The sequence below is a fragment of the Anser brachyrhynchus genome (assembly GCF_964034855.1).
Source record: "Anser brachyrhynchus genome assembly, contig: SCAFFOLD_364, whole genome shotgun sequence".
NCBI classification, from domain to species: Eukaryota; Metazoa; Chordata; class Aves; order Anseriformes; family Anatidae; genus Anser; species Anser brachyrhynchus.
Window position 1 is genome coordinate 37208 of NW_027664066.1, and position 23641 is coordinate 60848.

At 54.4% G+C, this 23641-nt stretch overlaps 2 protein-coding genes across 6 annotated transcripts; both read left to right on the forward strand.

Moving 5' to 3' along the window:
* Positions 1-4511: 4511 nt before the first annotated feature.
* Positions 4512-6337, forward strand: LOC308186380 (uncharacterized protein). The gene is made up of 3 exons (XM_080608527.1): positions 4512-4846; positions 5242-5327; positions 5508-6337. The coding sequence occupies exons 1-3, from the start codon at positions 4748-4750 to the stop codon at positions 5689-5691; spliced, it is 369 nt and encodes a 122-aa protein (XP_080464653.1). The 5' UTR covers positions 4512-4747; the 3' UTR covers positions 5692-6337.
* Positions 6338-18636: 12299 nt separating this feature from the next.
* Positions 18637-23416, forward strand: LOC308186379 (uncharacterized protein). Of its 5 annotated transcripts, XR_013944046.1 has the most exons (5): positions 18637-18936; positions 19669-19786; positions 20305-22066; positions 22259-22379; positions 22582-23416. XR_013944046.1 is itself a non-coding variant. In XM_080608526.1 (3 exons), the coding sequence occupies exons 1-3, from the start codon at positions 18795-18797 to the stop codon at positions 20513-20515; spliced, it is 471 nt and encodes a 156-aa protein (XP_080464652.1). In that variant the 5' UTR covers positions 18637-18794; the 3' UTR covers positions 20516-23416. The 5 variants fall into 5 exon arrangements, 1 of the variants encoding a protein (XP_080464652.1); XR_013944044.1 differs by having other exon boundaries at positions 20305-22379; XR_013944045.1 differs by having other exon boundaries at positions 22259-23416.
* Positions 23417-23641: the final 225 nt, after the last annotated feature.

The window sequence follows — 23641 nt, forward strand, 5'->3', positions numbered from 1 at the left end:
TGCACAGAGGACATGCAGAACGTTGCCTTCCTTTGGAGGGACATTGCCATGCTGATCATCCAGGGAAAAAATGTCAAAATGCGATTCTCTGCAGTCCATGGCAACATTTTTAGCATCACAGCCCCATGAAAATGCTAACCCACTGAGTTGCAAATTAGATTAAAAAGACCACTTCTTGGATATAATCCCATAGTAAAGCTCTTTTATTTCATTGACTACAAACCACAGACCACGAGGCCATCCAGGCTGCTAATGGCGGCACTTCATTCTGTTCAATAAAGCTTTGTTTCCAAAGCGCACCGGGTCTTTCCTTGGTGGCTGTCCACCCTGCACTTTGCAGCGGATGAACTTTGGTGGAGCAGGGAAAGGCCAGCACAGGAGGGAGGGCTTGACTGTCAGTCCGGCTCCCAGGGCAGCTCTCTTCCGAGGCCAAAGCTGTACCTGCTCGCCTGCAGCTCTGCTCTTGGTGGCCAGCACACTTCCCGCTGCTGGCTGGTCCCCGCCGCATGCCCTGCTGCGGCTGCAAATCCCTGCTTGGAAGGGACTCTGCAGGGAACAGGAGGAAGAGGAAGAGAAGCAGGCTTTTGCCTGGGGCAGCTCTGGGCACCAGTCCCCTCACCGGTCAAAACTATCCGGAGGCTTGCAAAGCCAGGGTGCTCCGGGGTGCCCAGGCCAGCACTGCCAGGGGTACCCAGAGCTGTGCAGGCACCATGCTGTGCCGCGGGAGCAGCTTTTTCAGTCAGGTAGATAGTTTCACTCCCACTTGTCCCTGAGGGGCCTTTTGTTCCACACCTCCTTGTCAGAAAGGCTGGGAGGAGCGCAGGGGAGATGAGCAGACCTCCAAAAGCTCCTCTCCAGACACCTGGGTCAGGACAATGCTCTCAGCAGCAGGCTTGAGAGCGGGCTGTGCAACAGGAGGGAAGGCACCCCAAGGCTGCTGGGCACCCACACCCTGCCTGGGCTCTGCGGGTGCTCCAGGCCAGCAGTGGCAGTGGCTGCAGCTGCAGCGGGACCCAGACCCCTGCAGGCAGCAGCAAGGCACTTCCCCGATGGTCCGGAGGGGCTCTGGCTGCAGAGGGGCTGCCGCGGTGCTGGTAGTGGCACTGCTCATCCTGCACGTCCCATCTGAGGGGCTCCTTGGGCTCCCTGGCACTGTCACAGTGAGCAGCTGAAAAGACAGGTGGCCCCTTCCACAAAACATCCCCCTTAACGTTGCTCGAAAGGTGAGATGTTCATCTGGTGGGGCTTCCTTGGCCCAGGCAGCCCTAATGGCTGTAGGACAGAAAGCAGAGCCCCACCTGTGGTGCCTGTAGTTTCTCCATAGGCTGTCAATTAGTGTGCCTGGGAGGCTTCTTTCTTCTCATTGTCTCCACGTCTCTTTTGTCAGGTCTGTGTGTTGGTCTAGTTTGCTTTCTGGTTTTTGGTTTTGGGGAAAGAAACCCACCAGCAGTTACAGCCCATGAGCACTTCTGGCCTGGGGAAAGCCCTCATGGTCAGGAGACAGTGAGGTGGGGGCAGCTCCCCCAAATGCCCTCTGCAGCCCCTACCTGCTACAGGGTCCCCCCTGGGCAGCGCCTGGGCAGGGGCGCTGCAGCCCCTCTGTGACACGGTCTGAGGTCACAGTGCGACAGTCCCACCTCACAATGGTGACTGCCACCTTTTAACCCGGGGCCGCCACACGTCCTCCCACTTGTCCCTGAGAGGCCGAGGGGACTCCAGGCACTCTCCAGGGAGTTGCTCTTGCCACTGCTCTGCTTTGGAGGAGCTGCTCTGAAGTGAGGAGGAGAAGGTGGAAAGGGAGGCCACAGCAGGGGTGGAACTGAGATGGCAAAATACCTCTTCTCAGCGCCTTGCTTCCCTCCAACAATTGAGAAGCTCTTAAATTCGGGTAAGGCCTTCAGGCCCAATTTCACGAGGGTTGTCAGGCTCAATGACATCTCTGAAAACTGGTGTGGATCCCCTGAGGCCAGTAGGGGTGGCTGGGAAGGCCTGGTGTCTGCAGGAAAGGGCCTCCTTGACCATGCCAAAGGGCTGAGGGACCGACCGGGCAGCCGGGGTTCGGGGCTTTTTTCCTGACCCAGCCCCTGTGTTCCCTACGGCACCCCAGGCAGAAGTTGCCAGTCCTGAGGGTTGCTCCTTGCCAGGCAGTGGGCACTGCCCACCCTCAGCTCCTGGCTGGCTGGAAGAGCCGGAGGGGTCTGTGGGCTGTGCAGCGTCGCTGTGCTGGGAGGTGCGACGTGGAGAAGCTGCACATATATCTGCATATACACACGTGTTGAAGCTCCTCTGTCCACTTCCATGACTAGAAGTAAAGACTGGGGGAGATACGCTACCGAAGGACAATTGTATGCAACTGCAGAAGAGTCAGTTGATAGGGTAGATTCTTAAACATAAAAGATACACCTGTTTTTATTGAGAGTCATTCCTTATGAGAGTTTTATTACCACAACATCCGCAGCATATCAAACTCTCTGATGAAATAGGCTTTGCCCCAAAGAAATGGCAAATTTCCTGCCACTCGTCGCTGCCTCAAGCAGACCAAAACGGTAGTACTTCTGCAAAACTGTTTACTTGAAAAGAGCAGTGGCAAAAGTAGAATGTGCTGACTGAGGTTGAATATACCCCATTCACTTCAGTCAAAGAGCACACGACAGAGAAATGACAGCAAATACAGCTCTTCTGAGCACCCTGAAAGCCACCCAAAAATGCCGTGAGGAAGCAGGCTACATATGTTCCCCACTTCTCTCCTCTGCCAAACCGTAACATCCTTTTAACAGGTAGCTTTGCCTCTGGGACATCTTATGTGAGACCGCTAAGTTCTGCGCTCTCTGATATATTCCTCCTTTTCTGAGCACGTTTTTGCTGACACGCGTCAATACACAGGGGACAAGGGGAAGCTGCTCCCTGCTGGGGACACACCAGGGCCTGCCCTGAGCCTTCTAGAGTCCCACGGAGCACAGCACCGTGCCCTCACTGGTGCCACAGTCCACTGCCAGGTTGGCCTTGAGGGTGGGTCACACCTGGAGACCTGCACCTGAAAGGCAAGGAGCCCTCTTTGGGGCAGCCTGAGGAGTCCTGCAGCCTCTGCTGGGCTCTAGAGAATGCAGCTGAAGAGTTCAAAATGCATCGGTCCTTGGATAGCTGTGTGCTAAGTGGCTTTAATGTTGCCGTCGGAGAGCATGACGTGTCTTTTCCTTGGTTTTCCAGAGCTCGCTAAGATTTGGGCCAGCGCATCCTACTACCTGAGTCAACAGCTGGCTCTCCACCAGGTGGGACTTGCCTCTTCTTCCCTCACACCCTGATGTTCCATGAAGCAATGAGAGCCCTTTGTCATCGAGTGCAGTTATTCTTCCCTCCTTTGGAAGCAGGACCAATGCCCCAGAAGGCCTCAGTAATGCACTGCTGGGCCACGGACTAGCTCCGCTGTCAATTCAGATGTACTGTGAGGTCCAGGCTCGGATTTCAGAAAAAGGGCTGGACTTTTCCTGGGGCTTCCTGAGTCCCCCATTGCCAGAGCTGATTACCGAACTGGGCCGGGGTACTACTTCAAGGGTCGTTCCAAGTGTGGGAAGCCCCCTTGTATCTTAGTGAGCCAATGGACGTGTGTCGGCTTTTCCTGCACTACCTGGCTCTTCCTTGGGGAAGGGGGGTGAGAGGGAAAAGTCCAGGCCCTCTACGTCTTCTCCCAGCTCTCCAAGGAACCCATCTTGCTGAGTTGTACCTCAGGTGTGGACAGGGCACAAAGCTCCCTCCCCGCTCTCTGGCAAGTCATCTCTTTGTCCCTGCAAAGCTTCTTCTGATCCACCCTCTTCTGTTTCAGGCTGTCCGCATTCCTGGTCTTGGAACATTCACAGTTGTCACAGAGCAAGTAGCCAGCCAGAAAAATGACATCGTGACTGTTGAGAGACCCATGTTTCATCTGGCTAAGGCTATTGTGCACAACCATGACCTCCGATACGACTACATAGACGTTCCAGGTAGGACGACTGAGGACTGAAAGAGGTGTTTGCCCTTGCAGCAGAATGCGAGAGCTGTGCTCTGCTGTCCACCGGTGACGCAGCCGAGGACCAAACTCCTGGCGCAGCCTGAGAAAAGCTCGTCAAAGCGAGCCTGGTGTGAAACGGACCCAGTCTCTCTAACTGCTTTAAATAATCACCAGATGACAGTGCAGCATAACAGCACACTCTCTTTGACCTGCTTCAACAAGAGGTTTTACTCCAGTTTTATTGGAAACGTGTCTTCTTGCCCCATGGTGTTTCAACTCTTGCTCCCACCTTCTGCTGTACTAGGCCTCGTACAGACAAATGCCAGAGCTCTTCTTGGCTCTCAACACCTCTTTGCAAGCAGAAAAAGCAGGCACCAGGAGCTTGGGTCCGTGAATCGGAGCGTTCCTGGCTAATGATTAGGAGCACACTGTGCGTGGACATGACTGCCATGGCCTGGCACCATTCAGCTTGCCATGGGTCCTAGCACCTTTTTCCCCGCCTCATCCTGCAGTCAGGGATCTGCTTCCTGCCAGTTCTGACCTTTGATTTTAGCCAGCTTAGCAGCTCTCTAAGTGCACGTGCTCCTCGCCCCTTGTTTTCCAGGCCACCTGCATTTTGAGGAACTGCCGTATGCTCAGATCGCCTCAGAAAACAATGTCTCTGAGAGCTTAGTGCGGCTTTGCATAGAAAGGACCACGCGTCTCTTCTGTGTCTGCATAGAGGACAGGCAGAACGTTGCCTTCCTTTGGAGAGACGTTGGCATGCTGATCATCGAGGGCAAGGATGTTAAAATGAAATTCTATGAAGACTTTCTGAAAAAGCTGAATGGGACAACGAATGCTTTGCAAGCTCTTCTCAGGGTAGGATTTTCATTTTCCCAGCACTACCCATGGTTCTTCTGAAGTGCCTTCCAGGGACTGGGTGGCTGCTTTCTCCTGGCCTGTCGTGCTTCTTCAGCCAGTTGGGCTCCTCGTGGTCTGCAGGAAAGCAGACTCTGTAGAGCTCTTCCCTTGCAGGCAGGGGCCTGGCTCTGCAAGAGATCCCCCCGAGAGAGGCCTTGCTTTTTGGCAAAAGGCTAGCGTGCCAGTGGAGATCGCTGCTCAGCCCAGCGTTTGGGCAGGGAGCGGAGGTGCAGGCAGAGCAAGGCTTGCTGAGGCCGGAGCCCTTAGGCAGCTCTCGGTGGGGCTAAGCTGGACCAAGCAGCCAGCCCTTGTCAGTGTCCCCATCGCCTGTCACTTGTCTCTGTCTATTGCAGATGCCAGAGATGAACAACTCTGTCATCTCTCACCTCGACACCGCTGCTTCTCAGACCGCTTCTGAACGTGTCATTGTCTTTCCAATGTGAGTAAGCTTTCCAATGTGAGAGGTAGCTATGTGCTGGATGGTACTATGAGTTAGAGAGGAATAAGTTTTTCCCCTGAAGCAGCAGGCAGGATTATTGCGAGGTCAGCCATGCTCACAGCAAGGACAGGAGAACATTGGCACAGTGCCCTGTCTTCAGCGTGGTGCTCTTCTTTCCAGGTACAAGCACGAGAGCATGCTTAAGAAGCCAACGGGGACAGTGAGTCTGAGAGGACAAGTGAAGCCCAGCAAAGATCAAAGGGCAGTGAGTCTGATCGGACAAGTGAAGCCCAGCAAAGAACAAGGCTGGACAAAAGGAGGAGAGAGCGTCAAGAAAGGTAAGGAACCCATGGGTCACTTGTAGGGGCATGTAGGTTTCCTTCCTCCTTGTCTGGAGGGGATTAGGGCCGAGGTTACCACAGAGTGCCTGGAGGAGCCTGAGACACCTCCTGTGACTCTATCCCCATGGTGGGAAAGCTCGAGCAAGCCATTGTGGAACAAGATTGTGCGACAGCCCTGCACCACAAACGTCCACTGCGAGTGCTGAAGGACACCTTTCCTGTGGCCTCCACTCCCCAGCCTGTGCTGCAAACCCTGGAAAGCTCTGACCCTGCTTCCTTCCATGCTCTCAGATGCCTCACAAACAATGCCTCTGTTGTGAGCGTGCCTCTGTAGCAAATGTGTGTGCGTGGGACCGATCAACAGATGCAAGAGCCGTCTCCTCTTGTGCGAAGCGATTCCCCACCCCAGAATGACTCTTTGAGGGCATGGGCATCTCCCAGGGAGTCCCCCATTTCAGCACACGGGGGAGATAAGGGCATCAAAACGGTATTGCCCAGGAAACAACGGTGCACTATAGCCAGGAAGAAAGAGATGGAGAGTGTCAGAAAAGGCCTACGAGGTCCCAGGAAACATGGCTCCAAAGGGACAAAAATGACCCCTGCCAATGGTGTTGCCACAGGCTTGAGCTGATCTGCATGCCATTCTTGCTGGAACTGGGACAGAATTGGCGCACGATTACCACAAGAGCAGAGATGCTTTACTCAAGTTGTCTCCTTTCTTCTTTCCAGAGGATCTTCCCAAGAAGCGCCTCCTTCATCGAGCAACACTTGCTCCAGAGAGGTTACCCGCCCTGACTGTAAAGCCGGAGAGCAGTCAGAAAGCTGAGCAGACAGAGCGTCGTGCCAGGTGGGACTCCTGGAGAGACAAATGTGGCTGCTGCCCTGCTCTTGTCTCTGTAGGAGTGCAGTTTCTCCTGGACGCAGAAGCTGTACGAACTCAAAGTGCAGCTATCCCATCTCCCACTACCTTGCGATTTCTTGCTGCATGGCAAGCATCTTGCAGCATCACTTCTTAGCTGGGTAACTAATGGCAACGGCTCCTTGCAGGACTGGGAGGTCTTTCTTGCTTTCCCTCAGACTGCAATGAGCACAGTGTCTCGAGTCTGAAGAGACTTCCCCAGGAGCGATGGTGGAGGAGTGCAGGTGTTCTCCTAGCATCTTTTGGACACTATCGAGTGTTGGTCCGGGCTGGGCTCAACCACCCGGGCTGTTTCCAGCTCTCGGAGAGACGTGACAGAGAGCAGATCAAGCATTCAGGGGCTCTGCAGCCTTTTGCAGCGGAAGCAGATGCACCACTTGGAAGCGGATGATGCGAAACCAGCTCCTCCCACACTCTGGTCACCTTGCCCCATTGTGTCTTTGCAGGAAGCTTCCGGCCATCCAGAGGAGTTCTGTGAAGGAAAAGGAAGAGGAAGAGAAAGTAATTCCTCAGGTGACTCCCAGGATGGTAGACTTTATTGCCAAAGCTATTGAGCAGAGGAAAGAGGTACGTGGCATGGACTGCTGCAGAGAGTGCGTCTTACTGAACTGTAGAATAGCGTCACTCGATGGACACCGGTTCACAGAACATTCTTGACTTGTGCCTTCATGTGACCACTGAGTTGTTTCTTTGGGTGCTTCACTGAAGAGAAGCCCTTTGCTGTGTCATTTGAGAAGATGCTTTTCATCCCCATTAGCTTCCTGAAACACACCCAAGAGCTTACCCGGGGATGCTTCTGATGGCAACGTCACTGCATGGCTTGCCTGGGTGGGATAGGCAGCTGTCAGGTTGCTTCTAGCCCCGTGGTCGCTTAGCTTGCCCAGACATTCCAGAAGGGCTCTTCAGGCGACTCTTCGGTTGAGCCTGCAGGAGCATGGGAGCAACCCTGAGCTGACAGACGGGCAGAAGACTGAGTGAGGGTGGAAGGGAGTGCAGGAAGGGGGGAGACACCCCAGCCCTCCCCGCACAGCGTTACTAACTGTCTGTGGTTGCGTTTTGGTCACCCTCCAGAATAAGTGCTTGAAGATTAAGGAGACGCTTCCAAAACACATTCAGAATTTCTTGGCTGAGGAGGAAAATAAGAACAAAGAGCTGCAGGAGGAGAAAAAGAAACAACCCAAGCAGCGAAGCGCAGCACTAACCAAAGCAAAAGTCAAGAGAGAAGTGGAGATGCCAACAACCGAGGTACTTTGAATTTGTGCACTAAAGGAGCACTTTCCCACCGGGGATCTGAGGCTGCAAGGTGCTTCTAGCACCCAAGCCGTAGTAGCACTATTGCTGCAGCACTGCAGGGTGGGTTGCTGCTGCCTTTGCTGAGCAAGAGAGACCAAGAGGGAGTTTTAGCAAAACGCCGGTAGTGCTGGGACATGACGCTGGGAGCGCACCGATGGCCTTGTGCTGGTTGTTTTCCCAGTCCCCCTGGGGTCCCTGCCAGAAGTGGTCTGGAGGTTGTCTGGGAGGGTGGGAGGGGGCTGCATGCTGGGAAGCATCAGCCCAGCGCTGCGGGGCTGTTGTAATGAGAGTAATTCCTTTGCAGGAATCCTGTCCCTCTGAGGAGAGAAGTCCCGAGAGAACTCCCAGCTCTCTGTCTGAGAGCGACTCGGGGCAGTCCAGCCCTGACCTCATGGAGAGGATGATGGGGGAGTGGGACGAGGACGGAGAAGAGCCACCCAGAACTCAGCAGGACAGCCCTGTGCCCCCTAAGCGGTAAGCGTGCAGCAGCTGCAGCCAAGGCCTGGGGTAGTGGAGTGGTGCCGAGGCACCTGTGGGTCGAGGAAGCCAGCCCCTGAGCCAAGGGGTCGCTTACAGAGCCCTGGGAAGCCGAAGGCCAGGGGTCTGAGCTGGCTTAGAGCCCAATGCCAGGGGCCTCTCCGCAGCCCAGAGCAGCCCACGCTTGAAACTCCTCCTGCATCGAAGGGGCTGTGGGGCCGAATGGGGCCTTGCGGGGAAAGGGTGGCTGGCTGAGGGAAGAGACAGGAGTGTTGCGGCTGAACAGTGAGAGAGACTTTGTCCTTACTGCTGCAGGAGTCTTTCTCCACGGACACATGGGACCCTAAGGGAGGTGGTGACATGCATCGTGGAGCAGGTGGCCCGTAAACAAAGGGGAGAGAGAGATGCGGAGAGGGATCTGCAGGAGCAGCTCAAGTGGTAAATTTCCCCGGACGCGGGCAGTATTTCCTCCCTTGCAGTGCCCTTCCTTCCACTCCCCCAGCCCTGCTGGAAAGAGGGGTTTTTCCTGGCACTGGCCTTCTGCAGCCCCAGCAGGCGGCCTGCTCGGGAGCCCCGTCTGGGAGCGCTCTCCAAGTGCTCACACCACCTTGTCCCGCTGTGTGCTTGCAGTGAGCTGGCAGTGCTGCGGTGGAGTCGGTCGGCGAAAGAGGAACAGAGCTACCACCAGCTTTGGCAAGTGGGTCACCAGCCTGCACCCCCTGCTGGGCCAAGGCAGAGAGAGTCAAGACGGGTAAGTGCCCTGGGCTCCTGTCCACAAAACAGTATTCAGGAATGGGATTGGACACAGGGGTGGGACTGCATCACAGGGACCGTGGGCCTGCTGTCTCCAGCCAGCGTCAGATCCCCTCATTTCTGTCCTGAACAGTCTTGCAGTGTTGCTCTGCATGTCTCTGCGTATGCAGAACTACAGAGGTTTGTGTTGATCTCCGCAGGTGCGAAGAGTAGTGCCAATGCCTGTCAGCAAGGGACCGGAGAGGCCGTCCGGCACACAGAAGGGTCCAGATGGAGACATCCAGCAAGGGCCCTCCCTGCAGCACGAATGGGACCAGGGTTGCCCATCCAGGCTATTAACGCCAACACCTCCTTCCATTCAATAAAGCCCTGTCTCCAAAGTTCTCTGGGTCTTTCCTTGGTGGCCGTCCATTCTGCACTTTGCAGCGGATGAGCTTTCATGGAGCAGGGAAAGGCCAGCACGGGAGGGAGGGCTTGACTGTCAGTCCGGCTCCCAGGGCAGCTCTCTCCCAAGGCCAAAGCTGTACCTGCTCGCCTGCAGCTCTGCTGCTGGTAGCAAGCACACTTCTTGCTGCTGGCGTGTCCTCGGCTGCATGACCTGCTTTGGCTGCACATCCCTGATTAGGAAGGGACTGTGCAGGGAAAAGGAAGAGGAAGGGAAAGGGGAAGGGAAATGGGAATGGGAGCGGGAAGGGGAAGGGAAACAGGAACAGGAAGAGGAAGGGGAACAGGAATGGGAATGGGAACGGGAACGGGAATGGGGAGAGAAATGGGAAGGGGAACAGGAAAGGGAAGGGAAATGGGAAGAGGAGGAGGAAGAGGAAGCGTAAAGGGAAGGGGAAGGGGAAGAGGGAGAGGGAGAGGGAGAGGGAGAGGGAGAGGGAGAGGGAGAGGGAGAGGGAGAGGAAGGGGAAGGGGAAGGGGAAGGGGAAGGGGAAGGGGAAGGGGAAGGGGAAGGGGAAGGGGAAGGGGAAGGGGAAGGGGAAGGGGAAGGGGAAGGGGAGGAGGAAGAGGAAGAGGAAGAGGAAGAGGAAGAGGAAGAGGAAGAGGAAGAGGAAGAGGAAGAGGAAGAGGAAGAGGAAGAGGAAGAGGAAGAGGAAGAGGAAGAGGAAGAGGAAGAGGAAGAGGAAGAGGAAGAGGAAGAGGAGCGGGCTTTTGCCTGGGGCAGTTCCTGGCATCAGTCCCCTTGGAGGTCAAAATTGTCCAGAGGCTTGCAAAGCAGAGGCTCTCCAGTGTGCCCAGGCCAGCACTGCCAGGGATACCCAGAGCTGTGCAGGCATCGTGATGGGCTGTGGGGACAGTGACATCCAAGGCAGGAACTATGGCTGCGGAAACAGGGAGGAAAGCTTATGGTGAGGACGTTTTTTCAGTCAGGAAGTTAAGATTAATTGAAACCTTAAAAGTTGAGGACTGGGAGAGTGGATGGGCACTTACAACTTTGGTGAGGAAGCGGAAGAGGAAGGGGAAGAGGAAGGGGAAGAGGAAGAGGAGGAAAAGACATTGCTGTTGTTTAAATTATTGAGGAAATTAATTGTTTTTTGCTTAATGGAGAAAGGAGAGATGAAATCCCCATTGATAAACCTGGGAAAACTATAAAGCTCTTCGTTGCCTGACAAAGGTGTCCTTGACCCAGGTTAGCAAAGCAAATCTAAGAGATGGATGTCAGCTGACTGAGCAAAAAATCCGTCTCCTTTAGAACTAACTCTGAGCAGTCTAGAATCAAAAGTACATAAAGAAGAGAAAGGATTCTAGGCAAGCTGTCTTCTTTCTCCCAGCTGCTGCGGAACCAAGGCATTCTACTGGCCTGGAATGATCAGGAGGAGAAGTATCAATCAACTTGGAGATCATGTCTTTAAGAGTCTTGTCAGGCAATTGGATATTAGCCTGTCTTCACGATCTTCTGGAATACTTCTTGAAAATGATTGCTAGATATTTAGTTACCAGATTGCTTCCAGTAATGCTGATATTTAAATGAAACTGAAGAAAGAGGTAACCTATGTAATCTGTGTGAACTGCTTGAGAGAGTCCAGCACAGAGCCACAAGGATGATTAAGGGAGCGGAGCGTCTTCCTTACGACGAAAGGCTGAGGGAGATGGGTCTCTTTAGCTTGGAGAAGAGGAGACTGAGGGGTGACCGTATTAATGTTTATAAATATGTAAAGGGCGAATGCCAGGAGGACGGAGCCAGGCTCTTCTCGGTGACATCCAATGACAGGACAAGGGGCAATGGGTGCAAGCTGGAGTGTAGGAGGTTCTGCTTAAATATGAGACAAAACGTTTTTACGGTGAGGGTGACAGAACACTTGAACAGGCTGCCCGGGGCGTTGTGGAGTCTCCTTCTCTGGAGACTTTCTAAACCCACCTGGACGTGTTCCTGTGTGACATGATTTAGGTGTTCCTGCTCCGGCAGGGGGACTGGACTAGATGATCTTTCAAGGTACCTTCCAATCCCTAATAGTCTGTGATTCTGTGATTCTGTGTGAATAAGTGCACTACAGCAGCTGAGTAAGATACAACATTAGCAATGTTGCTTTTGCACAGCAGTACCAAAAACTCTAGCAGCAGTGCAGAAAGCTCAGCAGCAACTCCAAGTTAGTGACCAATGAAATACTGATTTTAGGTCACACGTGTAGGGAAAGTGCGGAAAGCTTTAGGCAAAGCCAAACTGCAGGAAGATGTGAAAAATCACGTCTTGCATTTCCCATTGCTTCTTGAAATCTGCTAGCCTGAGTGATTGAGTTTAGGGCAGTGACATACTTGAGTCCCGTGACCTGGAAGATGGAAAGACCAGTTTGACTGATACGGAGGACTGGGATGCCATACGTTTCCTTTCCTTTGAGGGAATCTTTTGTGTGCAAATGTCCCAGATGTCACTGCCACTCAAGAGAACTTTTCCTTGGGAAAAAGACAAGGAATATTCAGCAAGGTGTCCTGGTTGCAGTTAGGACAGAGTTAATTTTTCCTCAAAATAGCTGGTAGGGTGCTATGTTTTGGATTAGGATGAGAAGAGCGCTGATAACATGCTGATGTTTTAATTGTTGCAGAGCAGTGTTTACACCAGGCCAAGGACTTTTCGGCTTCTCGCTCTGTCCTGCCAGCGAGCAGGCTGGGGGTGCAGCAGGAGCTGGGAGGGGACAGACCCAGGACAGCTGACCCAAACTGGCCAAAGGGGTATTCCATACCATCTGACGTCATGCTAAACAATATATAGGGGTGGCTGGCCAGGGTGGGGGGCCGGCTGCTCGGGGATAGGCTGGGCATCGGTCAGCGGGTGGTGAGCAATTGCATTGTGCATCACTTGTTTTCTTACACATTATTATTATTAATACTATTATCATTATCACTATTGTTATTATTATTGTTATTATTATATTCCTGTCTTAATAAACTGTCTCTATCTCAACTCACCGGCTTCACTTTCCCGTTTCTCTCCCCCATCCCAGAGAGGGAGGGGGGAGGGTGAGCGAACGGCTGTGTGGTGTTTAGCTGCCAGCCGGGTTAAACCACAACACAAGGTCAATGAACAATCTGGCTTCTGTCAAGCTCTCCAGGATTATCCAGGGCAGTGCATGTGTCCTTCCAATGTGCCATTCCTGACTGTAAGTGAAGCTCACTGTAACTGTTCTCTATTTTAAAATGTAATTGGAAGAGCATGAAGCTTACTTCATGACAACCGTTATGAGACATCACAGCACCATGAAAAACCTAAAGCACTAAGTTGTAAGGTAGAGAAAATAGACTGCTCCTTGGATATATTCCCATGTTAAAGCTCTTGACCACTGACCACAAGACTGTGATTTCCAGTTGCTGCTTCCATTGGCACAGCTGGCCGAGGACCCTGTGTGGCACCAGGAGCTTGGGTCTGTGGTTGGGTGCTTTCTTTTCATGATTAGGAGCACACTGTGTGTGGACATGGCTGCCATAGACTAGCACCTTTTTCCATGCCTCATCCTGCAGTTATGGATCTTCTTCCTGCCAATTCTGATCTCTGATTTCAGCCAGCGTAGCAGCTCTCTAAGGGCACGAGTTCCTCTTCCCTTGTTTTCCAGGCCACCGCCATTTGGAGCAACTGCCGGATGCTCAGATTGCCTCGGGAATCCGTGTCTCTGAGAGCGCAGTGCGGCTTTGCATGGAAAGGACCACGCGTCTCTTCCGTGCCTGCACAGAGGACATGCAGAACGTTGCCTTCCTTTGGAGGGACATTGCCATGCTGATCATCCAGGGAAAAAATGTCAAAATGCGATTCTCTGCAGTCCATGGCAACATTTTTAGCATCACAGCCCCATGAAAATGCTAACCCACTGAGTTGCAAATTAGATTAAAAAGACCACTTCTTGGATATAATCCCATAGTAAAGCTCTTTTATTTCATTGACTACAAACCACAGACCACGAGGCCATCCAGGCTGCTAATGGCGGCACTTCATTCTGTTCAATAAAGCTTTGTTTCCAAAGCGCACCGGGTCTTTCCTTGGTGGCTGTCCACCCTGCACTTTGCAGCGGATGAACTTTGGTGGAGCAGGGAAAGGCCAGCACAGGAGGGAGGGCTTGACTGTCAGTCCGGCTCCCAGGGCAGCTCTCTTCCGAGGCCAAAGCTGTACCTGCTCGCCTGCAGCTCTGCTCTTGGTGGCCAGCACACTTCCCGCTGCTGGCTGGTCCCCGCCGCATGCCCTGCTGCGGCTGCAAATCCCTGCTTGGAAGGGACTCTGCAGGGAACAGGAGGAAGAGGAAGAGAAGCAGGCTTTTGCCTGGGGCAGCTCTGGGCACCAGTCCCCTCACCGGTCAAAACTATCCGGAGGCTTGCAAAGCCAGGGTGCTCCGGGGTGCCCAGGCCAGCACTGCCAGGGGTACCCAGAGCTGTGCAGGCACCATGCTGTGCCGCGGGAGCAGCTTTTTCAGTCAGGTAGATAGTTTCACTCCCACTTGTCCCTGAGGGGCCTTTTGTTCCACACCTCCTTGTCAGAAAGGCTGGGAGGAGCGCAGGGGAGATGAGCAGACCTCCAAAAGCTCCTCTCCAGACACCTGGGTCAGGACAATGCTCTCAGCAGCAGGCTTGAGAGCGGGCTGTGCAACAGGAGGGAAGGCACCCCAAGGCTGCTGGGCACCCACACCCTGCCTGGGCTCTGCGGGTGCTCCAGGCCAGCAGTGGCAGTGGCTGCAGCTGCAGCGGGACCCAGACCCCTGCAGGCAGCAGCAAGGCACTTCCCCGATGGTCCGGAGGGGCTCTGGCTGCAGAGGGGCTGCCGCGGTGCTGGTAGTGGCACTGCTCATCCTGCACGTCCCATCTGAGGGGCTCCTTGGGCTCCCTGGCACTGTCACAGTGAGCAGCTGAAAAGACAGGTGGCCCCTTCCACAAAACATCCCCCTTAACGTTGCTCGAAAGGTGAGATGTTCATCTGGTGGGGCTTCCTTGGCCCAGGCAGCCCTAATGGCTGTAGGACAGAAAGCAGAGCCCCACCTGTGGTGCCTGTAGTTTCTCCATAGGCTGTCAATTAGTGTGCCTGGGAGGCTTCTTTCTTCTCATTGTCTCCATGTCTCTTTTGTCAGGTCTGTGTGTTGGTCTAGTTTGCTTTCTGGTTTTTGGTTTTGGGGAAAGAAACCCACCAGCCGTTACAGCCCATGAGCACTTCTGGCCTGGGGAAAGCCCTCATGGTCAGGAGACAGTGAGGTGGGGGCAGCTCCCCCAAATGCCCTCTGCAGCCCCTACCTGCTACAGGGTCCCCCCAGGGCAGCGCCTGGGCAGGGGCGCTGCAGCCCCTCTGTGACACGGTCTGAGGTCACAGTGCGACAGTCCCACCTCACAATGGTGACTGCCACCTTTTAACCCGGGGCCGCCACACGTCCTCCCACTTGTCCCTGAGAGGCCGAGGGGACTCCAGGCACTCTCCAGGGAGTTGCTCTTGCCACTGCTCTGCTTTGGAGGAGCTGCTCTGAAGTGAGGAGGAGAAGGTGGAAAGGGAGGCCACAGCAGGGGTGGAACTGAGATGGCAAAATACCTCTTCTCAGCACCTTGCTTCCCTCCAACAATTGAGAAGCTCTTAAATTCGGGTAAGGCCTTCAGGCCCAATTTCACGAGGGTTGTCAGGCTCAATGACACCTCTGAAAACTGGTGTGGATCCCCTGAGGCCAGTGGGGGTGGCTGGGAAGGCCTGGTGTCTGCAGGAAAGGGCCTCCTTGACCATGCCAAAGGGCTGAGGGACCGACCTGGCAGCCGGGGTTCGGGGCTTTTTTCCTGACCCAGCCCCTGTGTTCCCTACGGCACCCCAGGCAGAAGTTGCCAGTCCTGAGGGTTGCTCCTTGCCTGGCAGTGGGCACTGCCCACCCTCAGCTCCTGGCTGGCTGGAAGAGCCGGAGGGGTCTGTGGGCTGTGCAGCGTCGCTGTGCTGGGAGGTGCGACGTGGAGAAGCTGCACATATATCTGCATATACACACGTGTTGAAGCTCCTCTGTCCACTTCCATGACTAGAAGTAAAGACTGGGGGAGATACGCTACCGAAGGACAATTGTATGCAACTGCAGAAGAGTCAGTTGATAGGGTAGATTCTTAAACATAAAAGATACACCTGTTTTTATTGAGAGAGTCATTCCTTATGAGAGTTTTATTACCACAACATCCGCAGCATATCAAACTCTCTGATGAAATAGGCTTTGCCCCAAAGAAATGGCAAATTTCCTGCCACTCGTCGCTGCCTCAAGCAGACCAAAACGGTAGTACTTCTGCAAAACTGTTTACTTGAAAAGAGCAGTGGCAAAAGTAGAATGTGCTGACTGAGGTTGAATATACCCCATTCACTTCAGTCAAAGAGCACACGACAGAGAAATGACAGCAAATACAGCTCTTCTGAGCACCCTGAAAGCCACCCAAAAATGCCGTGAGGAAGCAGGCTACATATGTTCCCCACTTCTCTCCTCTGCCAAACCGTAACATCCTTTTAACAGGTAGCTTTGCCTCTGGGACATCTTATGTGAGACCGCTAAGTTCTGCGCTCTCTGATATATTCCTCCTTTTCTGAGCACATTTTTGCTGACACGCGTCAATACACAGGGGACAAGGGGAAGCTGCTCCCTGCTGGGGACACACCAGGGCCTGCCCTGAGCCTTCTAGAGTCCCACGGAGCACAGCACCGTGCCCTCACTGGTGCCACAGTCCACTGCCAGGTTGGCCTTGAGGGTGGGTCACACCTGGAGACCTGCACCTGAAAGGCAAGGAGCCCTCTTTGGGGCAGCCTGAGGAGTCCTGCAGCCTCTGCTGGGCTCTAGAGAATGCAGCTGAAGAGTTCAAAATGCATCGGTCCTTGGATAGCTGTGTGCTAAGTGGCTTTAATGTTGCCGTCGGAGAGCATGACGTGTCTTTTCCTTGGTTTTCCAGAGCTCGCTAAGATTTGGGCCAGCGCATCCTACTACCTGAGTCAACAGCTGGCTCTCCACCAGGTGGGACTTGCCTCTTCTTCCCTCACACCCTGATGTTCCATGAAGCAATGAGAGCCCTTTGTCATCGAGTGCAGTTATTCTTCCCTCCTTTGGAAGCAGGACCAATGCCCCAGAAGGCCTCAGTAATGCACTGCTGGGCCACGGACTAGCTCCGCTGTCAATTCAGATGTACTGTGAGGTCCAGGCTCGGATTTCAGAAAAAGGGCTGGACTTTTCCTGGGGCTTCCTGAGTCCCCCATTGCCAGAGCTGATTACCGAACTGGGCCGGGGTACTACTTCAAGGGTCGTTCCAAGTGTGGGAAGCCCCCTTGTATCTTAGTGAGCCAATGGACGTGTGTCGGCTTTTCCTGCACTACCTGGCTCTTCCTTGGGGAAGGGGGGTGAGAGGGAAAAGTCCAGGCCCTCTACGTCTTCTCCCAGCTCTCCAAGGAACCCATCTTGCTGAGTTGTACCTCAGGTGTGGACAGGGCACAAAGCTCCCTCCCCGCTCTCTGGCAAGTCATCTCTTTGTCCCTGCAAAGCTTCTTCTGATCCACCCTCTTCTGTTTCAGGCTGTCCGCATTCCTGGTCTTGGAACATTCACAGTTGTCACAGAGCAAGTAGCCAGCCAGAAAAATGACATCGTGACTGTTGAGAGACCCATGTTTCATCTGGCTAAGGCTATTGTGCACAACCATGACCTCCGATACGACTACATAGACGTTCCAGGTAGGACGACTGAGGACTGAAAGAGGTGTTTGCCCTTGCAGCAGAATGCGAGAGCTGTGCTCTGCTGTCCACCGGTGACGCAGCCGAGGACCAAACTCCTGGCGCAGCCTGAGAAAAGCTCGTCAAAGCGAGCCTGGTGTGAAACGGACCCAGTCTCTCTAACTGCTTTAAATAATCACCAGATGACAGTGCAGCATAACAGCACACTCTCTTTGACCTGCTTCAACAAGAGGTTTTACTCCAGTTTTATTGGAAACGTGTCTTCTTGCCCCATGGTGTTTCAACTCTTGCTCCCACCTTCTGCTGTACTAGCCCTCGTACAGGCAAATGCCAGAGCTCTTCTTGGCTCTCAACACCTCTTTGCAAGCAGAAAAAGCAGGCACCAGGAGCTTGGGTCCGTGAATCGGAGCGTTCCTGGCTAATGATTAGGAGCACACTGTGCGTGGACATGACTGCCATGGCCTGGCACCATTCAGCTTGCCATGGGTCCTAGCACCTTTTTCCCCGCCTCATCCTGCAGTCAGGGATCTGCTTCCTGCCAGTTCTGACCTTTGATTTTAGCCAGCCTAGCAGCTCTCTAAGTGCACGTGCTCCTCGTCCCTTGTTTTCCAGGCCACCTGCATTTTGAGGAACTGCCGTATGCTCAGATCGCCTCAGAAAACAATGTCTCTGAGAGCTTAGTGCGGCTTTGCATAGAAAGGACCACGCGTCTCTTCTGTGTCTGCATAGAGGACAGGCAGAACGTTGCCTTCCTTTGGAGAGACGTTGGCATGCTGATCATCGAGGGCAAGGATGTTAAAATGAAATTCTATGAAGACTTTCTGAAAAAGCTGAATGGGACAACGAATGCTTTGCAAGCTCTTCTCAGGGTAGGATTTTCATTTTCCCAGCACTACCCATGGTTCTTCTGAAGTGCCTTCCAGGGACTGGGTGGCTGCTTTCTCCTGGCCTGTCGTGCTTCTTCAGCCAGTTGGGCTCCTCGTGGTCTGCAGGAAAGCAGACTCTGTAGAGCTCTTCCCTTGCAGGCAGGGGCCTGGCTCTGCAAGAGATCCCCCCGAGAGAGGCCTTGCTTTTTGGCAAAAGGCTAGCGTGCCAGTGGAGATCGCTGCTCAGCCCAGCGTTTGGGCAGGGAGCGGAGGTGCAGGCAGAGCAAGGCTTGCTGAGGCCGGAGCCCTTAGGCAGCTCTCGGTGGGGCTAAGCTGGACCAAGCAGCCAGCCCTTGTCAGTGTCCCCATCGCCTGTCACTTGTCTCTGTCTATTGCAGATGCCAGAGATGAACAACTCTGTCATCTCTCACCTCGACACCGCTGCTTCTCAGACCGCTTCTGAACCTGTCATTGTCTTTCCAATGTGAGTAAGCTTTCCAATGTGAGAGGTAGCTATGTGCTGGATGGTACTATGAGTTAGAGAGGAATAAGTTTTTCCCCTGAAGCAGCAGGCAGGATTATTGCGAGGTCAGCCATGCTCACAGCAAGGACAGGAGAACATTGGCACAGTGCCCTGTCTTCAGCGTGGTGCTCTTCTTTCCAGGTACAAGCACGAGAGCATGCTTAAGAAGCCAACGGGGACAGTGAGTCTGAGAGGACAAGTGAAGCCCAGCAAAGATCAAAGGGCAGTGAGTCTGATCGGACAAGTGAAGCCCAGCAAAGAACAAGGCTGGACAAAAGGAGGAGAGAGCGTCAAGAAAGGTAAGGAACCCATGGGTCACTTGTAGGGGCATGTAGGTTTCCTTCCTCCTTGTCTGGAGGGGATTAGGGCCGAGGTTACCACAGAGTGCCTGGAGGAGCCTGAGACACCTCCTGTGACTCTATCCCCATGGTGGGAAAGCTCGAGCAAGCCATTGTGGAACAAGATTGTGCGACAGCCCTGCACCACAAACGTCCACTGCGAGTGCTGAAGGACACCTTTCCTGTGGCCTCCACTCCCCAGCCTGTGCTGCAAACCCTGGAAAGCTCTGACCCTGCTTCCTTCCATGCTCTCAGATGCCTCACAAACAATGCCTCTGTTGTGAGCGTGCCTCTGTAGCAAATGTGTGTGCGTGGGACCGATCAACAGATGCAAGAGCCGTCTCCTCTTGTGCGAAGCGATTCCCCACCCCAGAATGACTCTTTGAGGGCATGGGCATCTCCCAGGGAGTCCCCCATTTCAGCACACGGGGGAGATAAGGGCATCAAAACGGTATTGCCCAGGAAACAACGGTGCACTATAGCCAGGAAGAAAGAGATGGAGAGTGTCAGAAAAGGCCTACGAGGTCCCAGGAAACATGGCTCCAAAGGGACAAAAATGACCCCTGCCAATGGTGTTGCCACAGGCTTGAGCTGATCTGCATGCCATTCTTGCTGGAACTGGGACAGAATTGGCGCACGATTACCACAAGAGCAGAGATGCTTTACTCAAGTTGTCTCCTTTCTTCTTTCCAGAGGATCTTCCCAAGAAGCGCCTCCTTCATCGAGCAACACTTGCTCCAGAGAGGTTACCCGCCCTGACTGTAAAGCCGGAGAGCAGTCAGAAAGCTGAGCAGACAGAGCGTCGTGCCAGGTGGGACTCCTGGAGAGACAAATGTGGCTGCTGCCCTGCTCTTGTCTCTGTAGGAGTGCAGTTTCTCCTGGACGCAGAAGCTGTACGAACTCAAAGTGCAGCTATCCCATCTCCCACTACCTTGCGATTTCTTGCTGCATGGCAAGCATCTTGCAGCATCACTTCTTAGCTGGGTAACTAATGGCAACGGCTCCTTGCAGGACTGGGAGGTCTTTCTTGCTTTCCCTCAGACTGCAATGAGCACAGTGTCTCGAGTCTGAAGAGACTTCCCCAGGAGCGATGGTGGAGGAGTGCAGGTGTTCTCCTAGCATCTTTTGGACACTATCGAGTGTTGGTCCGGGCTGGGCTCAACCACCCGGGCTGTTTCCAGCTCTCGGAGAGACGTGACAGAGAGCAGATCAAGCATTCAGGGGCTCTGCAGCCTTTTGCAGCGGAAGCAGATGCACCACTTGGAAGCGGATGATGCGAAACCAGCTCCTCCCACACTCTGGTCACCTTGCCCCATTGTGTCTTTGCAGGAAGCTTCCGGCCATCCAGAGGAGTTCTGTGAAGGAAAAGGAAGAGGAAGAGAAAGTAATTCCTCAGGTGACTCCCAGGATGGTAGACTTTATTGCCAAAGCTATTGAGCAGAGGAAAGAGGTACGTGGCATGGACTGCTGCAGAGAGTGCGTCCTACTGAACTGTAGAATAGCGTCACTCGATGGACACCGGTTCACAGAACATTCTTGACTTGTGCCTTCATGTGACCACTGAGTTGTTTCTTTGGGTGCTTCACTGAAGAGAAGCCCTTTGCTGTGTCATTTGAGAAGATGCTTTTCATCCCCATTAGCTTCCTGAAACACACCCAAGAGCTTACCCGGGGATGCTTCTGATGGCAACGTCACTGCATGGCTTGCCTGGGTGGGATAGGCAGCTGTCAGGTTGCTTCTAGCCCCGTGGTCGCTTAGCTTGCCCAGACATTCCAGAAGGGCTCTTCAGGCGACTCTTCGGTTGAGCCTGCAGGAGCATGGGAGCAACCCTGAGCTGACAGACGGGCAGAAGACTGAGTGAGGGTGGAAGGGAGTGCAGGAAGGGGGGAGACACCCCAGCCCTCCCCGCACAGCGTTACTAACTGTCTGTGGTTGCGTTTTGGTCACCCTCCAGAATAAGTGCTTGAAGATTAAGGAGACGCTTCCAAAACACATTCAGAATTTCTTGGCTGAGGAGGAAAATAAGAACAAAGAGCTGCAGGAGGAGAAAAAGAAACAACCCAAGCAGCGAAGCGCAGCACTAACCAAAGCAAAAGTCAAGAGAGAAGTGGAGATGCCAACAACCGAGGTACTTTGAATTTGTGCACTAAAGGAGCACTTTCCCACCGGGGATCTGAGGCTGCAAGGTGCTTCTAGCACCCAAGCCGTAGTAGCACTATTGCTGCAGCACTGCAGGGTGGGTTGCTGCTGCCTTTGCTGAGCAAGAGAGACCAAGAGGGAGTTTTAGCAAAACGCCGGTAGTGCTGGGACATGACGCTGGGAGCGCACCGATGGCCTTGTGCTGGTTGTTTTCCCAGTCCCCCTGGGGTCCCTGCCAGAAGTGGTCTGGAGGTTGTCTGGGAGGGTGGGAGGGGGCTGCATGCTGGGAAGCATCAGCCCAGCGCTGCGGGGCTGTTGTAATGAGAGTAATTCCTTTGCAGGAATCCTGTCCCTCTGAGGAGAGAAGTCCCGAGAGAACTCCCAGCTCTCTGTCTGAGAGCGACTCGGGGCAGTCCAGCCCTGACCTCATGGAGAGGATGATGGGGGAGTGGGACGAGGACGGAGAAGAGCCACCCAGAACTCAGCAGGACAGCCCTGTGCCCCCTAAGCGGTAAGCGTGCAGCAGCTGCAGCCAAGGCCTGGGGTAGTGGAGTGGTGCCGAGGCACCTGTGGGTCGAGGAAGCCAGCCCCTGAGCCAAGGGGTCGCTTACAGAGCCCTGGGAAGCCGAAGGCCAGGGGTCTGAGCTGGCTTAGAGCCCAATGCCAGGGGCCTCTCCGCAGCCCAGAGCAGCCCACGCTTGAAACTCCTCCTGCATCGAAGGGGCTGTGGGGCCGAATGGGGCCTTGCGGGGAAAGGGTGGCTGGCTGAGGGAAGAGACAGGAGTGTTGCGGCTGAACAGTGAGAGAGACTTTGTCCTTACTGCTGCAGGAGTCTTTCTCCACGGACACATGGGACCCTAAGGGAGGTGGTGACATGCATCGTGGAGCAGGTGGCCCGTAAACAAAGGGGAGAGAGAGATGCGGAGAGGGATCTGCAGGAGCAGCTCAAGTGGTAAATTTCCCCGGACGCGGGCAGTATTTCCTCCCTTGCAGTGCCCTTCCTTCCACTCCCCCAGCCCTGCTGGAAAGAGGGGTTTTTCCTGGCACTGGCCTTCTGCAGCCCCAGCAGGCGGCCTGCTCGGGAGCCCCGTCTGGGAGCGCTCTCCAAGTGCTCACACCACCTCGTCCCGCTGTGTGCTTGCAGTGAGCTGGCAGTGCTGCGGTGGAGTCGGTCGGCGAAAGAGGAACAGAGCTACCACCAGCTTTGGCAAGTGGGTCACCAGCCTGCACCCCCTGCTGGGCCAAGGCAGAGAGAGTCAAGACGGGTAAGTGCCCTGGGCTCCTGTCCACAAAACAGTATTCAGGAATGGGATTGGACACAGGGGTGGGACTGCATCACAGGGACCGTGGGCCTGCTGTCTCCAGCCAGCGTCAGATCCCCTCATTTCTGTCCTGAACAGTCTTGCAGTGTTGCTCTGCATGTCTCTGCGTATGCAGAACTACAGAGGTTTGTGTTGATCTCCGCAGGTGCGAAGAGTAGTGCCAATGCCTGTCAGCAAGGGACCGGAGAGGCCGTCCGGCACACAGAAGGGTCCAGATGGAGACATCCAGCAAGGGCCCTCCCTGCAGCACGAATGGGACCAGGGTTGCCCATCCAGGCTATTAACGCCAACACCTCCTTCCATTCAATAAAGCCCTGTCTCCAAAGTTCTCTGGGTCTTTCCTTGGTGGCCGTCCATTCTGCACTTTGCAGCGGATGAGCTTTCATGGAGCAGGGAAAGGCCAGCACGGGAGGGAGGGCTTGACTGTCAGTCCGGCTCCCAGGGCAGCTCTCTCCCAAGGCCAAAGCTGTACCTGCTCGCCTGCAGCTCTGCTGCTGGTAGCAAGCACACTTCTTGCTGCTGGCGTGTCCTCGGCTGCATGACCTGCTTTGGCTGCACATCCCTGATTAGGAAGGGACTGTGCAGGGAAAAGGAAGAGGAAGGGAAAGGGGAAGGGAAATGGGAATGGGAGCGGGAAGGGGAAGGGAAACAGGAACAGGAAGAGGAAGGGGAACAGGAATGGGAATGGGAACGGGAACGGGAATGGGGAGAGAAATGGGAAGGGGAACAGGAAGGGGAAGGGAAATGGGAAGGGGAAGGGGAACAAGAAGGGGAAGGGAAATTGGAAGGGAAAGGGGAAGGAAAAGAGGAAGGGGAAGGAAAAGGGGAAGGGGAAGGGGAACGGGAAGGGGAACGGGGATGGGAAGGGGAAGCAGAATGGGAACAGGAAAGGGAAGGGAAATGGGAAGAGGAGGAGGAAGAGGAAGCGTAAAGGGAAGGGGAAGGGGAAGAGGGAGAGGGAGAGGGAGAGGGAGAGGGAGAGGGAGAGGGAGAGGGAGAGGGAGAGGGAGAGGGAGAGGGAGAGGGAGAGGGAGAGGGAGAGGGAGAGGGAGAGGGAGAGGGAGAGGGAGAGGGAGAGGGAGAGGGAGGGGAAGGGGAAGGGGAAGGGGAAGGGGAAGGGGAAGGGGAAGGGGAAGGGGAAGGGGAAGGGGAAGGGGAAGGGGAGGAGGAAGAGGAAGAGGAGGAGGAAGAGGAAGAGGAAGAGG

What these genes read in the sequence shown, in the direction of transcription:
- LOC308186379 (XM_080608526.1), top strand. Translation starts at nt 18,795, where the DNA reads ATGCTTAAGAAGCCAACGGGGACAGTGAGTCTGAGAGGACAAGTGAAG. An exon ending in AGGAGAGAGCGTCAAGAAAG is followed by an intron (nt 18,937 to 19,668) that starts GTAAGGAACCCA and finishes TCTTCTTTCCAG; the next exon opens with AGGATCTTCCCAAGAAGCGC. An exon ending in CAGACAGAGCGTCGTGCCAG is followed by an intron (nt 19,787 to 20,304) that starts GTGGGACTCCTG and finishes GTGTCTTTGCAG; the next exon opens with GAAGCTTCCGGCCATCCAGA.
- LOC308186380 (XM_080608527.1), top strand. Translation starts at nt 4,748, where the DNA reads ATGCTGATCATCGAGGGCAAGGATGTTAAAATGAAATTCTATGAAGAC. An exon ending in CTTTGCAAGCTCTTCTCAGG is followed by an intron (nt 4,847 to 5,241) that starts GTAGGATTTTCA and finishes TGTCTATTGCAG; the next exon opens with ATGCCAGAGATGAACAACTC. An exon ending in CGTGTCATTGTCTTTCCAAT is followed by an intron (nt 5,328 to 5,507) that starts GTGAGTAAGCTT and finishes TCTTCTTTCCAG; the next exon opens with GTACAAGCACGAGAGCATGC.